A 16,363-nucleotide genomic window follows, 5' to 3' on the forward strand; every position below is an offset into this window, starting at 1 on the left:
ACAGGGAAGAGTAGTCAAGAGTACAGCTCTGTCATTCAGGACAGATGCTAGCACATCAATCAATCTCTTTCTCTTTCTCTCTCTCTCTGTCTTGGTCTCTCTCTCTCTGTCTCTCTCTATGTTTGTGTGTGTGTGTGTGCATACCTGCACGTGTGATCATGTATGCTTATGCAGGGGGAATATGTGTTGACAAAGAACTGAGCCCTGAAGGACACCTTCCCATAAAAGGTTGGAAGGGCCACCAAAACAGCAACAGATATCAACAACAATAAAAACCACAGTCGAGGAGAAACAGAGGAAAGACAGGAATAAGGAAATAATGATGTCCTGCCTGGGAGTTAAAAGGGAAAAGAACATTTTGAGAACAACCATACCAAATGTTAGAATTAAGTGAACTATGATCTAATCAGGAAAAAAAAAGACCCCTAACAACATTACGGAGAATAATGTTGGTAGAATAATTGGGGCAAAATCTACATTTTAGTGGATTGATACCTGTCTAAAAGCTGAGAAAAAATTAAACAGTAAATACTATTAATAATGTAAAACACAATCATAAGAAAATCTATCTTTTTCAAGGGGTTTGAGAGTAATTGAAAGAAATAAGGAGGGTGTTTATCATACAGGAAATTTCTACCTGTTTCAGGCTGATGGGAAGAACATCTAAGAAACAGAGACAGTAATTGATGAGGCTAACTTGTGGCATTGAAGGAGGAAGCAACTGGGAGAAAGTCACACTTGTAGAAGTTATACTTGCTAAAGAGGAAGCAAAACAAGATAAGAAGGAGATAAGGAAAAGTGAATAGTTTTAGAAGTTTGGAGTAAAAGTGGGAAAGTTAATTCCCATTGTCCTCAGATTTATTTGGAAAGTTGGTGACTAAGTCATGAAGGTAGAAGAATAGCCAGAGCTAAGCCTTTGAACAGAAGAAAATTTTAACGGGGAGGGAGCCAGAAGAGGACTAGAGAACAAAGACTAAAGTCAATGAGGTAAAGCAGGAGGTTGGTCAGAGACACAAGTTTCCTTGCTTAAGATGTTGGAGACAGAGTCCTCAGAAGTGAAAGTACCCATTAGGCTGCTCGGTGATCTCTAAGTGATAAAATCCTTTCGGTGGTGAATGTTGAAAGGGACCCCAATGACAATTTATTTAGTTTAATTCCATTTTTAAGATGGTAATTCTGAAGTCCTGAGAGCTATGGCAACTTGCTTAAGAACAACAAATTTTGGGAAAACTCTAGTAGAACCCAGGTCTCCTTGTCCCCAGTGTGGGGCTGTATTTCATAAAGCACACTGTTGTATACTTGAAACAGTCAAGTGCTGATTTGCTCAGAGAAGGTGGAAATATTATATTATAAAATGGCTCAAGATTGTGCTTAGAAATTAACAAACTTATCTCTTTCTACACGCATCATCAAATAAATTCATGGTGTCAAATCCTGGTAGCCTACTGCGATCAATAACATGTACATCAGAGAGAAAATGTAATCCAGGTGACATATGACATAAAAAGGTCACATTGCCTAGCACCAGTTCTTGCTTAAGTCTAGTTAATTAGTGGCACTTTTTGGTTAATTGAAGTGGATGGACCTCAAGGCCATACTATTTGTAGAATGCAGTCTGAGAGTTTAGTTATTTTGTATGTTCTAATTAAAAATGCTTTGAGTATTAATCCACACAATTTGAAAATGTGAAAATAATTTCAGGGTCACTTTGGAGATTACAGTGTCAAACTTTAGCAGATTTATTCATTTACAAATCCAATCATTATCTGAGAAATGTTTGTTTTATCACAAAGACTAAGAGCATCATGTAATGGCAATAACATTGGATAAAGATGTCAGCAGACCAGTATCTTTGATTAATTCATCCTATGTTTGGGCAAATAATAAACTGTATGAAACTCGGTTTTCTCATCACACAAATGGAAATGTCACCTCTCATAACTGCCTTTCACAGTTGTCGTGAAGGGCAAATGATGTCAGCTAAAATGGTGGCCAAGTACATGGAATAGTGGGTATGATATGGCTTCGGATCCCAATTTGCCATTGACTAGATGGGTGACTATGGTTATTTAATCACTATGAGATTCAGTTTAGTCACATGTAAAATAGAAATAAAGTATTATCTTTCATGTTGTCAAGATCTATATATACTGTATACAATATATTTATTACATAATATGATCTGTTATTAACACATGATAGTGAGTTATAATTATTATTTAAGGTATTAAAAGATACCATACATACAAATCAAAGTTATCTTTTCTCTTTTTAACTTCCAATACTTGTTGAAATCTTTCCCTACTCTCCATTTTCATATCCCCTTTCTTCGGACAATCTGATTAAATCCATACACCCACCTACCTACCTAACTCGACCTTCTTGCCTCATGTTTAATTCATTCCTGTCTAGAGGGGAGGATACTGGTAATGGCATCATCTATTTCTTCTCTGCTCCCATTTGCCTCTTTCCTTTTCATTTACTTTTGGCAATGAAATACCTTATGGCCTCATTTTAGGTACTAGGATTTCAGGGGGCCTAGCACATCACCTTTTCTGAAAACTAAGGAAAAATGAAATACCTGAGAAAATGTAAGTTCATATCTGGCACCTACAAGATGTATGGAAACCTTGGCATCCAGTTCTTCTTGGAAAACATTTTTAGAAAGATGTTCTTGTAGATTTCAAGCACACATATTCCATGTGTAAAGAAAAGTTAGCTACAAATGAACAGAACATAGTTTCAACTTGAATGTTCAGTCTGAATGTGGGTGAATCGGAAAAACTCTAGAGTTAATAGTGGAAAGAAACTAATGATTAAGGTTATTCCATTTAACATGTTTGCTGGATGTCTACTGTGTGCCTGGTACTTTTCTAGGTAGCTGGGGTATGGAAGTTTAAAATAAACCAGATGAAGATCCCTGCTCTCTCATATAACTTACCTTCTGGAAAAGAGAATAAGTAATACACATGATAAATAAATAAATTATCTGGTAGGTTATAAAGTGATAAGTACTACGGACAAAAGAGAAGATGAAGAGTAGTACAGGAGGGAATAAGAATGAGTGTGTGTATAGGCTGAGTGACCAAGGGGGCCCTCACTGAGAATGAGCGAAGCAGAAGGTGTGTGAACGAGCCACATGAACATCTGGGGGAAGAGTGGGGGGATCTGCCTGGGCAGAGGTGCTGGACTAGGTAAGTGCCTGAGTGTGTGAGGATTAACAAGGTGATCAGAATGGCCTGAGCAGAGTGACCAAGAAGGGAAGTAGCAGACGTGATCAGAAGTAAAGCACACTGGTTCTTTGCAGAGCAGTCCAGCTTTTGGTGTGGTTTTAAAGATCATCAAGTCTAACCCTTGTAACATATAAAATAGGAGAACAATTATCCTTCTTCACAAGGGGAGCATGAATCAGTGATTCCAAAAGCTTCTCACCCTGAATCATTAGTGCCTCTCTAAATTCAGGCTGGGTAAAATGTAGGTATTGTCAACCCAACCTGCTATCCATCTAGTGCAACATTGTCAATTTTAGAATGAATTGTGTAATGAATTTTGTCAGCTACCATGTTTCCCTGAAAATAAGACAGGGTCTTATATTTATTTTTCCTCAAGAAGACACCCTAGGGCTTATTTTCAGGGGATGTGCTATTTTTTTTGAGTACGGTACAACAATCTACATTTATTCAAATATAGTTAAGTCATCTTCTTCTGGAACATCATCATAACTCTCCAAATCCCGAATTCCATCCTGAATTTCTTGCGACTCTATTTCCTTTAGAACCACTGGCCCCAATCTCTCATGTCGAGCAATAGAGCTCTCATTGGGCAGATGAGAAGGGCTGCTCGTCTTCTTCACCGCTCTGTGATGAAATGCATGGGTTGTGCAGCTACGCTGTGTAGCCACGCCCATCACTAGGTCTTATTTTCGGGGTAGGGCTTCTATTGAGCAAATGCTTAGAAATCCTGCTAGGGCTTATTTTATGGGTAGGTCTTATTTTCAGGGAAACATGATAGTTGTCTGCTCAGAAAGAGCATCAGAAAAATCTTTTTAGAAGCTTCAGAAGTGTCAGATGTGGATCAGTGGCATGAAATTTGGATGGAATTCTGAGTTAGGCAGCTCCTGAGCTGCACCTGAGTGCTATGGAGCAAGGCGTTTGCCTAGGAGGGGTAGCTGTGTTTTCCTGACAGTTTTGTTGAGGTTCTGTCATAGCCACCACCCCTCACAAGAGTAGCCTGCTTAACCTATCACATCACTTTTCCTACCAAGGCCTGGTAATGGTTCCTAAGACAATACTTTGCAGCCACTCCCAAAGAAAAGCAGCACCCCCTCCCCCAACTAGAACAAAGAAGGTCCTTTGGGAAATACTAAATTGACGTCCTGGAGAGCAGTTGGCAAAGGGCCTTAGGTTGTAAGTCAAATCACATACCCACAGGCTGATGCAGATGTACAGTAGCATCACCTCTGGGTGGTGACATAAACGTGAATGATCTCAGATGCGTTGGGATACAGGAGTAAAAAATTTTCAGAGTTCATCAGAGCAATAAAAAAATTCTTCTTCCTTTCTTTTTTGTCTTTACCCCATTTCATAATATGAGAACAAGTATGCTCTCAATGAAGTTAACAGTGGGAAAATTTAAAACAAAATAAGAGGAAATACTTCTATACTTAGCGTATAATCAGCCCATAGACTTTTCTGTTGAGGAAGGTCAGAGAGTCAAATGCTGAGGAGGAAAAGAAAAGAGAGGAAAATCTGGTTAATTTTATGACCAATAATAACATTGTAATTATGCTCTAAGATAAGAATAATGAGGCTGATGCTTTGGGGTATAAAATGATCGTCTCAGAGGACAGGAAAAAAATTCTTCCACTCTTACCCCTAACAATTTGAATGGCACCAATGAATTGGCCAGATGCATTATGGGGTGTAATATCTTCCCAAGAGGCAGCTTCTATTAACCCAGAAAACTATTCTTGAAAGACCAGTGGCTAGTTTTATCTGGAAAATCCTGTGTTTCAGGGGAAATCAGCCTTGAATTCAAGGAAAAAGAATTTTGTAGTTGGTGAAATGATAAACTCCCCAATGATGGATGTGGTCTAATTTTGCTTTTGGCCCAGTGTGAATTTCTTTAAACATAATATTCATATAACTAACTTAGTGTATCAGAATGGATGGAAATTGGCCTTTGACACAGAGCAGGTCCAATGGAAAGCATATGAGCTGTCTCTCAGGAGCTATAAATATGCAGTTGCCCTTTTGCCAAACTTTTTTCAAAGGTCAAACCAGCAGCTTGTGGCTTCCAACATTGTTTCTTGACGTGCAGTATGCTGCTCGAGTGCTTATATTCAATATCTTGGTGAAGCTCTGAAACCTTAGCAGTCTCTAAGGGCTCCCAAATTAGTTTTATGCTGGCCACGAAGTGTGGAATACCTAGGAGGGCAAAGCTCAGCTGTAGCCATTTCTTAGCGAACTTCTGAGAACACAGAAAGAGAGCAACAATGCCCTATATAACCCTGTGGAGCCTTCTTAAATTATAAATGTAGTCTAGGGTCACAAAGTCAGGACACTTGGCTTTTCCTCTTAATATTGCTTCTAAACTCACTGGGACCTTGACATTATTTGTTCTTTGCCTCTCTGCACTTACCTTTTAAATTTACTTTATTTACTTATGTACAACATGAATATGGCACAAGGCAGAGTTATTAACTTCAGTTAACAAATAATCCCCAAACCTCAGTTGTTTTACAAAAGAAAAATTTGTTTCACTCACATCTCAGCCTGAAGCAGCTGTCCTGGTGGTGACTTTGGACTCTAGGCTACTTTTCTAGTCTCTTGCCCTGCCGTCTTGGGGTCCTTCAAGTCTCAAGCCAGGTCCCTTACTTAGAAAATGAAAGCAGTAAAAACATACTTCTCAGTTTGTTCTGATAATTAAATAAAATAAGATATGTTTGTTGAATGATTCTCACAGTCCCTGGCACATGGTACACGCTCAGGAAATCTTGGTATTTCTTCCCTCTTGCCGTGTGTATTAGATACTGGCTGAAGTGCGTGGAAGAGAAGAAAGTTGTGCAGAGGTGCGTGTGGCTGATATTTGTCCTCAAACATTGCTCATGAGCTCGCTGTGTCTAAAAAAGAAGGCAAATTTGTTTCTAGAAACATGACTCTGAGTAAGCTCCATGAAGGCAATCCCTATGTCTTTCCTTTTATTTTTAACCAGTATAGTCTCAAAGTCTAGTTCACTATCCAGATAATGGTAAAAAGTGAATAAATGGTGTTCAATCCATGCTCAAAATTTTTAAATTTTATGAGTGATTGAGTATGACTAAAATTTTGCTTCATCAGTTACACTTCTCCATCCTGAGCTTGTCTTGTTATGTTTGTTGTCTGAGCAGCATCTGTAAATACATTTCCCAGTACTTGTTCTTATAGCTCCAGCCACCACTTTGCCTTACAGTTTGTACGAACGCTTTGTTCTAAATAGGGCATTCTGTCTCTGAATGTTCCGTGCCAATCATGCATCTCTGTTATCTAGTTGTGTTTTGATCCTCAAAACTGTATCCCACATTGTCCTCAAAAGGTAATCACCTCGTTGAATTGGGATGCACCAGTTTTCAGGAGAAGCAACTGGATTTAAAGAATGACTTGGACGTCACTCACTTGAGATCCCTTGGCCCAGTATTTTATTTGTAAGAATTCTAACAGGTCTCAGAAACTCAGAGCCGAGTTCTGGTCGGTTTTCTCCCTGGGAGTCTTGTGCCGGCGCTGGGTGGACGTCTGTGAGGATGGCTTGCACAGCCACGCAGTCCCTGGCCGACCAGGACAGGTTTATTTGTATCTATCCTACCTGTTTAAATAATAATAAGACCATCGCAGAAGGAAGGTGGATGCTCATCAGTAAGGCTGTTGAAAATCCTACAGCTACAGAGATTCAAGATGTATGCTCAGCAGTTGGACTTAATGTATTTCTTGAGAAAAATAAAATGTACTCTAGAGAATGGAATCATGATGTCCAATACAGGGGCAGAGACCGGGTTCAGCTTAAACAGGAAGATGGCAGTCTCTGTCTTGTACAGTTTCTGTCACGTAAGTCAGTAATGTTGTATGCAGCAGAAATGATAACTAAACTAAAAACAGGGACACAGAAAACAGGAGTTGGTGACCAAAGTCTTCAGCAAGGAGAGGGAAATAAAAAAAGTGAAAGGAAAGAGGAAGAAATGACCTAGTATGAGCATCACTTATGTGACAGTACGCCAAGAGACATGAATGGAGGCTTCTAATTTGTATCTGAGAGAAACAGAAGAAGCTCTTTGTTTGCATTATTGTACCGAACTATGTACACTTGTGCCTCCCATCGTCATCAGAGTTGGCAGTGAAATAAATCTGCATCAGAACTTTGCATCTAGCTTTTATGCCGTAAAGATTTTTTGTTTTGTCTTTCAATGTAGAGTTTTTGTGGAAGGAAGAATAATATTTTTAAATGGACAATGGGCTATACAATAAGTTACTTGAAATCCTGTATCTGTTTGTCTCCTGTGTAAATGTATGTTTCACATAAATAAGTTTAATGAGATTTGAAATACACATTTTGTTCACCTGTTAAGTTAATGAAATAAAATTTGGAACTGAAAAAAAGAAAGAATTCTAAGAAATTGATTTGTAGAAATCCTAAAGGTTCATTCATTCTACTGACTAAATGGTATCTGGTTGAGCGCACTGTGTTTCCTATCCATTCTCCTTCCTGGCTCCTGTTTCTTACTCTTAGTGAGCAGATTGCTTGGGTGGTTGCCTCCTTTTTCAATCCACTTTCCCTTGCCATGTCTCCTAGATATTAGGGCAGTTAACATTTATGCAGTCTCCCTGTATTAGATAAATATCCAGGTATATTGCTTCGTATTCCTCATAAGGAAACTGAGGCACGTGGGAGACTGTCTGTTGTCAAAGGTCACCAGAAGTAAGAAGAAAATAAATTGGAATTGACACTTCAAACTAGTGTCTCTGTCTATCACATCACAGTGCTTGTGTTGGCAAGATTCCCCTTGGCTCTTCCTTCTGTGGCTGGTACCAGAAATATGATGCTCTCACTGTGGTCTCTGTCATTTTCTGCTTCCAAAGAGCTGCAGCAGAAGCAGGCTGTTCACTCAACTTGCTCTTTTGTGAAGTTGGAAGGGACCATTTTGTTTTCAGACAACAAATGGACCTGTTTTCATTTCCTTCCAAAGGAGAGATCTGGACATAACAAAATGAGCAAGCAGAGCCAGATGTATACATTTTTCACCCATAATTAAAACGGTCGAAGCCCAAACACAGGGACTCATTCTGAAAGACTTCAGCATGCTAATTCTGGGCTTATGGAAATATTTTTGCCTAATAATTTCAATAACTTCTCTTGTAGACTATATTGAGGAAATTTTATCTTTATATCATGATGGCAAAGAAAATAAATTTAAAGATATTCTTAAAACTAGTTTTTCAAAGAGCTTTAACAGAGAGGATTGATGCTCAGGCATTAGATGAAATGAATATTGGGATAAATTATGTAAAGAAAAGTTTGTTTAGAGAGGAAAAGTTGTAATCTAAATGTTGACTGTGAACTCAAAAACTTGCTATCTTCATCCTAGGTCTCCTGAGGACAAAACAAGAGTTACCTTCTCCTCTTTATTCCTTACTTAAAGTAAGATATAGCATATATATTCAGAGAAAAAGATGCATATAAGATAAGAATAGATGCTGTATCCATCAGGGCAGGCTAGGTTAGGACGCCCTAACTAACAACCTACAAATCTCAAAAGCTTAAAACATCAAAAGTTTATTTCTTATTTGCAGTTCTCACCCATATCTGGCCCACTGAGTCTCAGGCCAAGAGATCAGCCTCTATCTTATACTTTGCTGGTCACTGTCTCAGAGACAAATTTAGAAATCTTAGACCAGAGATTGGCAAACATTTTCTGTAAAGGGCCAGGTAGTAAATATTTTCCACTTTGTAGGTCATATAGTTTCTGTCACAATTCTATAACTCTGCTGTTACAGTGCAGAGCAGCCATGGGCAATGCATAAGCAAATGGGTATGACTGTGTTCCAATAAAACTTTATTTATAACAATAGACAGCCTGATTTGGCCTGAGGGCTGTGGTTCACCAACTCTTTTCAATTAAATAGTATGGGCTTAAAAGGGACATTTGTTACCTCTGCTCAATGGTCAATGACTAATTATTGATCCCATCCAACCATAAGAGATTGGGGAAATACAAGCCTGTCACTTCCAGAGGTAAGGCTAGGCTTATTTGTATTCACATACATATAAGGAAAATCATGAAAACATAGCTAAGCAGTTATTTTCATAGCTTCTCAGTACTTTATTAGGGCTACTGGTCTTTTAGAGTTCCTCTATTGCCTTCAACTCAGAAAAACAGAATTTACAAGGTGACTGTGTTTATTTGCTGGTTAAGAGGCAGTAGAAGTGGCTGGTCAATCAAAGAAGACATTGCTCAGTGCTGTGTTTATTCTGCGTTGGTGGCCAGGTCTGGTGTGAATAGCAGCAGTTACTCATTGCATTATGTCTCACCTTTGGGAATCCTAAGGTGAGTTCGGAAAGACACCCTAGAAGCAGATCTTGGGAAAGGATTTGGGATCAGTAAGGGAGTCACTTTATCAGATGACATTCCACAACATCGAAATTGCCTAGGGGGAAAAGTCATTTTCTCACAGACCAATTTCTGAGAAGGTTCCTGGATACAGCGGTGCAGCATATATGTGGGGAACAATAACAGAACGGGGTTTTCAGTTGATTTTACTAGAAGTGGAGTTGCACTTAAACCCATTTTACCATAGAAGGATGTCACTTACAAATTTGGTTTTCTAGGAATCCCCATACCCCCTAAGTAACTACCAACCCACTTTTACCTATATATATTGATTTTCTCCCCTCCTGGTTCATCATAGTTTTACAACGTCACATGGTTCTTTACCCTCAGCACTCTTTCAAGTTTTATTGGCATTGCTTTAAGAGCAAAACTTTAATAGTCCATTTATTTTTACACAGTTCAATTCATTAACATTTGTGACATTTCCCTCTAGTAGTTTAACGAGATATGGAGAAATGTATATTCAAGTGGATTTGTCAGTTGATTAAAACAGAAACACCAGGAATTTATTGTGTAGGTAGTAAGCTCTCTATAAATGAAAATATCTATTCATGCCGATTATAATTCATATCTTCTAAAATTTTAAGGCACTTTCTTCTATGGTACCACATTAGCAAAACACTTTAGCAAGCGCTTTTTAATCATTAAATTTTAAAATAGCAAAAACAGAGAACAGAACATTCACCTGGACTAAGATCCAATTAGTTGGTGATAGCTCTTGACTTTTGTTCTTCTAATCAGCAATGCTTCTGTTGAATATGACAAATTCTAGAGGCAATGATTACTCAGCCACTTGCAATAAAGTGTACCACCTTAAAAAGAGTGAAAATAACCTCCATCTAAAAAAAAAAATTCAAGGCTCTAAAAAAAAATTCAAGCCTCAGACGACACTTTTATTTCAAACAGTGCTGTACTATACCTTGAAATTAATTGTAATAGCTTAAATGAAGCTACTATTATAGCTTTCCCCCCAAAATTTTAAACTTCACTTCTGAGATTAGCTGCCACTATCAAGCTATCCTAGAAAAGACCTCAAGTGTTGCTAAACAGACTATTTTCTAAATTTCTCTATTTGGAATAATAATAGCACATACTATGTGCTAGGCTCTGTGCTGAGCCTTTTAGAATTCATTTAATTGGTACAGCCACCTTCTGAGCTTGATGCCATACCCTTATTCTCCCACTTTGCAAAGGAGAGAACTGGTGCAGTAAGGTTAAGGGATTTGCATAAAGGTCTCACAGAGAGTAAGTAACAGAGCCAGGATTTGAACTTATGCAGGTTTCACCGGAATCCATGTGAATAAGCAAAGTCCTGAAAATAACCACTGTACCACACCGTCCTTCACAGCACAGACAGTGGGCTTAGCAATAAGAGTTGGAAAAATATAAAGTCTTACAAACGAGTTCATTTAATGGAGGAAAATCTATGCTCTCTTCTTGCTTATCTATTAATAAATTGACAACAAGTTACCAAATACAGGCAACTTCATCTTACTGAGACTGTAGAAAAACAGGGAAAGTGCTAGCTCCCTTCCTTTCAGCAGCTGTTTGTTGCAGAAGTTTTTTTGTTCGTGAATATAGGCGACGTGAAAGGAAAGGAAGAACCCGTAGGCTTCAGTTTGCTTTCAGCTGGTAATCATCGCGTTGGCTCGTTATTGCTACCTCTCCTCTTTCCACTCGAAATATCCTTACTTGGCTTTTCTGCCACAAGTTTCCTTGGAAATTCTTTGCTGTACCTGCGTTCCCATACATGACACTCTTGCCTTGCAAAGAAGATTAATATTAATATAAAGTATCAGTCAAAGGTTTTGTATTCCTAGCCAAGATCTTTATCTCAGAATAAAAGGGGGAAATTTATCTCCTATGAGTCACGGGCACTGAGGAGCTGGGAACATTTCCCTGGCAGGGAGAGTTGGCAAAAATAGTCCTAGTGGATTTCAAGTTTATTTGACTAATTCTTTTCACCACTTGTCAAGCGAAACTACTTTTGTTTAGGTAACAAAACAAGCTGTTTCCTCTGCCATTTCTCCAGTGAGTAGTATAGGCACTTGTGGCGAACACACATTACTGCTAACTGTTATGATGTTTGCTGTCAAATTCATTTATTTATACAACTGCTGCAAAAAGCCCCAGGCCCGTCAGCAGCCATGAAAGATTTCAGAGTCATGGTGTGGGGTCATGAGAGGGGGAAAAAAAAAAAGTCTCCACTGGTTATGAGAAAGGAACTGACACAGGAAATGGTCACATATGGCGCAGATTTATTGTGTCCGGGGCTTCCCATTCAAATCTCATTATAGCCACAGCTCAGAGCAGGGCATGGCACAGTCACATTCATTTTAGTTTTGGCATCCAGTAGAAATTACTGCTGTGCCTTCAAACCGAGGGGCTGGAGAGGTGATAAGTTTATCATTCTGGGGAAAAAAATGTGCCAGGAATTGTATCCAGAAAGAATGCTGTTGGCTGTCCCTGCCTTTAAACTAACCTATGAATATCACTGTGTTTAAAGCTGGCAGGCAGGTTTGCTTGGGGGTGGGGACGGGAAAAGGAGAGTAGAGAGAAAGGGTGGGGTGGGAGTGGAGAGGAATGAAAGGAAAAGTTAAGAATAGATGAAAGGTAAAAACCACCTTAGATTTTGCAGGGCTTTTATTTATTTTTTTGATTAGTGGAAAAAATAGGTGCCTTACTTATGAACACATGTATGCCCACGCATACATGCATGTACATATGTATGTATGTGTATTTCATTCTTGCCTATATTTGCTAACACATGTAGATTCTCACATCTACCTTTTAGCATTTTCTTCACCTTTAATTTGTCTCCTTCAACACCATTTATTATGAACGCTTGCAACACTTACATGTGCTATTCTAGGCTATGAGACAAATACTAGTTTGAGATGAGTATAGAGCCAAAAGTTGCAAAAAAAAGTTGTTAAAAAATGCTCCCCCCCCCTTTTTTGTGACAAATGTAACAGTTTATACCTATCAGCACATATTTTCCCTCACTCTGTGCATGTATCATCTCATTTGACCCTCCCTATCAGCCTATGAATTGGGTACTATTCTCAATACCTTTGACAAATAAGAAAACTGAGTCAGAGAGAAGATAGGTAGGTTGTCTGTGGTTTTGCAGCTAGAAAGCAGTGGAGCCAGGATGCAATGCAATTCTGTGACTTGAAAACCCAATCTCTCACCCGCTAAGCTGTATTTCCTGAACTTGCATTTGCCTGGGCTGTTTTCAATGTAGTATTCAAAGAATAAAATCATAATTGGTACCATATTCATTGATGTTTGCAGGTGAAATCACATTACAACAAAATGACAAAAAACCCAAAACACTTTCTAAGCTACTTTTTCAAACGGTATATAGATGATGACATTTCATTAGAGTAAAAGAATGTAAAATATTCACTTAAATTTGTTTAAATAGATTTCTATCAATAAAAAGTAAAAAAGAAAAATGGTTTATTCAGAAGGGTCTATTAGATACATATCTGACCTTTTCTCCCATCTTCATTGTCATTCCATCAATTACTTTCATCTCCTGATCTTTTTTTTTCCCCTCAAAGTAACATTTTTATTGAAAGAGAACAAATATTTTGAAATACCCTGCAACAGAACTTGGTAAAGACAGAAATGCCTTTAACAGAAAGCCTTACAAGCATTCCTTGCTTCATGCAATGGCTGGTCTTATGTGGTTTTCCATTTTTATCAGATTAATTTGGAAATGTGTCCTCATGGAAAATAGACCCAAGTACAAGAACTTTGGTGAGATTGCTCATAAAGTTGTGACAGATCCTATCATCTGTAGCCCCCGAAGTCTACCAGCCATTTCATACCTGCAGATGTGCATATTTCTCATCAAACAGCTTCCTGTTTCTGTGCAGTATCTGTGGTCCTTCACGGCTGTCTTCCCTCTTGGGCATCTCATGACTCCCAAGTATTGCAAGCTACCTGACTCTACCGGTAAGTAGCTGTTAGAGTGCCATCTTCATTAAGCACAGTGCCAGAAGTGACTACACCCCTAAGTGCCACTGTCTAAAAAACTGTGAAAGCCAATCTGGAAATGCATGCAGCTCCAGGACCTCAACATTGAATACATGTTGTATTTTTTCAATTTGATGAACTTTTAGTTTCTCAAATTACTTATAATAACTACCTTATAATAGTAACTATTGTAATTATATTTAGTTTACTTAAATAATAACTATTGGCCCGATGTGGTAGTTCACACCTGTAATCCCAGCACCACCCCAGCACATTGCTTGAGGCCAGGAGTTTGAGAACAGCCTGGGCAACATGGTGAGACCCCATCTCTACAAAAAATTAAGAAAATAAAAAATTAGCCCGACATGCTGGCATGCACCTGTAGTCCTCCTCCTAGCTACTTGGGAGGCTGAGGTGGGAGGATCACCTAAGCCCAGGAGTCCCAAGCTACAGCGTGCTATGATTGTGTTACTATACTCCAGCCTGAGAGGCAGAGTGATACCTTGTCTCTAAATAATAATAATAATAACTGTGTTATTGATATTATAGTAATCTGTGTGTATATATGTGCAAGCATATGAACCTCTTTTACAACACTTAAAAATACTATGTTATCATCATTCAGTAGACTTCAAAGATCTAATTCTAGACTCCTAATTAGCAAGGTTGTGTTTCCTGTCACCTACATTGAATTTGCTATGCAAAAGAACATCATTCTGAATTTACCTTCACTTATAAATATAATGCACACCCATTATTTCCGAAGTTTTAAAAAATAATATTTTTTAGCTAGAATTGCCCATTCTAAAAAACATACTGCTTTTCTCTGTTATTTCTAATATTACCAAAACATATTTCTATTTTCTTTAATAATTCTTTTGAAATCTTGGTTACTCTTTTTGTGTATTTAGGAGTACAGCTTTGAGATTTTGGAGTTTCACTCTTCATAGCCTGAGGGCCTGAAACAACATTTATAAATGGGGATAAATTCAACCTGTCTTCACTTTATTTGATCTGTGGCCATTTATATTTGTTAAATTAGAAATAATGAGGTGTAAATGTTGTTTGACAGAAAAGAATTGTAAATGATTTCTTTTCATTTCTTGAAAATAAGGGAATGATTATATATTTTGTTTTTGTCAAAATCTCCTATACTTTACTCTACCATGAATTGTGAAATCTATCACACAATGGCTAAAAATATTATTGAGGGAAATGGTGGTGTTAACCTCGAGGAAAAAAAATCATTAATGTTGATGTATTTCATTCAATTTTAAACATATAAATTTTTCTCTTTTGTTGAAAATGGGAAGATGGAAGGATTCTATGTGCCTTTGAGTCAAAACATTTATTTAAATTTTTTTCTTTCCTTCTGATCCATTTTTCTAAATAAAGAATTGAAGTTGGGTTTTTTTTCTTTTCTTTTAATTTTTTTTTTCCTTAGCAAAGACGACCCCTTTGGCATATTTTCTTTTCAAACGTGAAATGAGGTGGAAAATCCTCATTTCACGACAGGAAGGACAAATATTGACATAAAGTTAATATTTGTTAGAACCCTGGAAGCAACCTGAGTACGTACACACACACACACACACACACACACACACACACACACACACACACACACACACTCTCTTTCTCCTTCCCCCTCCTTCTTCAGACAGACCTAACTTACCTTCTTGCTTTTTAGGTCTATGGTTTCTAATCCAGGGAAAGATGAACAAAGCATATTGCATGTCCAGGCTATTTTAGGAAGTTAAAGTATACACAAAGCAAGTGCTCATGTGCACACATGCACATACAGATACAACCTGCTTAATCTAATTTCCCCCACTTGGAGAAGAGCTTCTGGACTTTATCACTGCTCTTGTCCTTCTTGAATGCAATAGCATATGCCAAGCCAATCCTCACTGGTCACTCAGCATTTATTAAGTCCTGTCCACCCTTGCCTTTTTGGGAGGAAAGCCCTCGGGTGGCTGGGCGGCTGCCCCTGACAGGCTGTGTCACTTATCCATTCACATTGATTATGAAAGTCAGCTGTGGCCAGACCTTGCTTTTTTTTTTTTTTTTTTTCTTCCTTCTTCTCACAGCCTCTCTTACAAGCACCCCTGCCTGGATTTTCATGAGGAAATAATCAGATTAGGCCTTTCACGGTGAGTTCATATGGAGTTCTCTTTCTTCAGTGTGCTACTAACTGAATAAACGTGTTTAGTGGTAAATTGTAAATGACATTATGATTACCAAAGCCAGCATGGGTTTCATTTAAAAGTGATCAGAATTGCAGACCACAAAAATTGTGACTGGCAGATAGGGCCATTTGGAGAAGTGGGAAAAGAAAAGACAAAAACAAGTGAGAAAGATAATCACTACTGAAAACTAAACCTTCCCCAACTGAGAGAGGCAGGAGGGAAAGAAATTCAGAGAAAGGAAAGATGAAACCCTATTTAGAAGTGATGCTAGACTGTCACTGGGGGCTCCTGCCAGCCGTGGCTGGGGCACTGAATCTGTCTGGCTGTGTGTGCAGCCCTCTCTTAAGTAGTTAATGTGTATTCTCCACCATAATTAAGAACTACATTCATTTTGTGGCTCTTGGAACCACAATGTGTTGCTTACATGTGCTTTATTTTTACTTCATGCCAAAATCAAAATACTAGGGTCGATTACCTCTAGAGATAACATAGGAAAATGAATAGTAAGATACCGATAAACCAACCCATCTCTTACTCATTGGTAACTTCC

At 38.3% G+C, this 16,363-nt stretch overlaps 2 protein-coding genes across 2 annotated transcripts in view; both read left to right on the forward strand.

Annotated features, from left to right (window-relative positions):
* PKHD1 (PKHD1 ciliary IPT domain containing fibrocystin/polyductin) overlaps window positions 1–16,363 on the forward strand; it is a 424,797-nt gene that overhangs the window by 357,358 nt on the left and 51,076 nt on the right. The gene's annotated exons all lie outside the window — the stretch shown is intronic.
* LOC105869182 (signal recognition particle 19 kDa protein-like) lies at window positions 2,198–12,128 on the forward strand. Its single transcript, XM_076003301.1, has one exon. The coding sequence runs from the start codon at window positions 6,779–6,781 to the stop codon at window positions 7,217–7,219; it is 441 nt and encodes a 146-aa protein (XP_075859416.1). The 5' UTR covers window positions 2,198–6,778; the 3' UTR covers window positions 7,220–12,128.

Source organism: Microcebus murinus, chromosome 5 (genome assembly GCF_040939455.1).
Source record: "Microcebus murinus isolate Inina chromosome 5, M.murinus_Inina_mat1.0, whole genome shotgun sequence".
In the NCBI taxonomy this organism is placed as follows: domain Eukaryota; kingdom Metazoa; phylum Chordata; class Mammalia; order Primates; family Cheirogaleidae; genus Microcebus; species Microcebus murinus.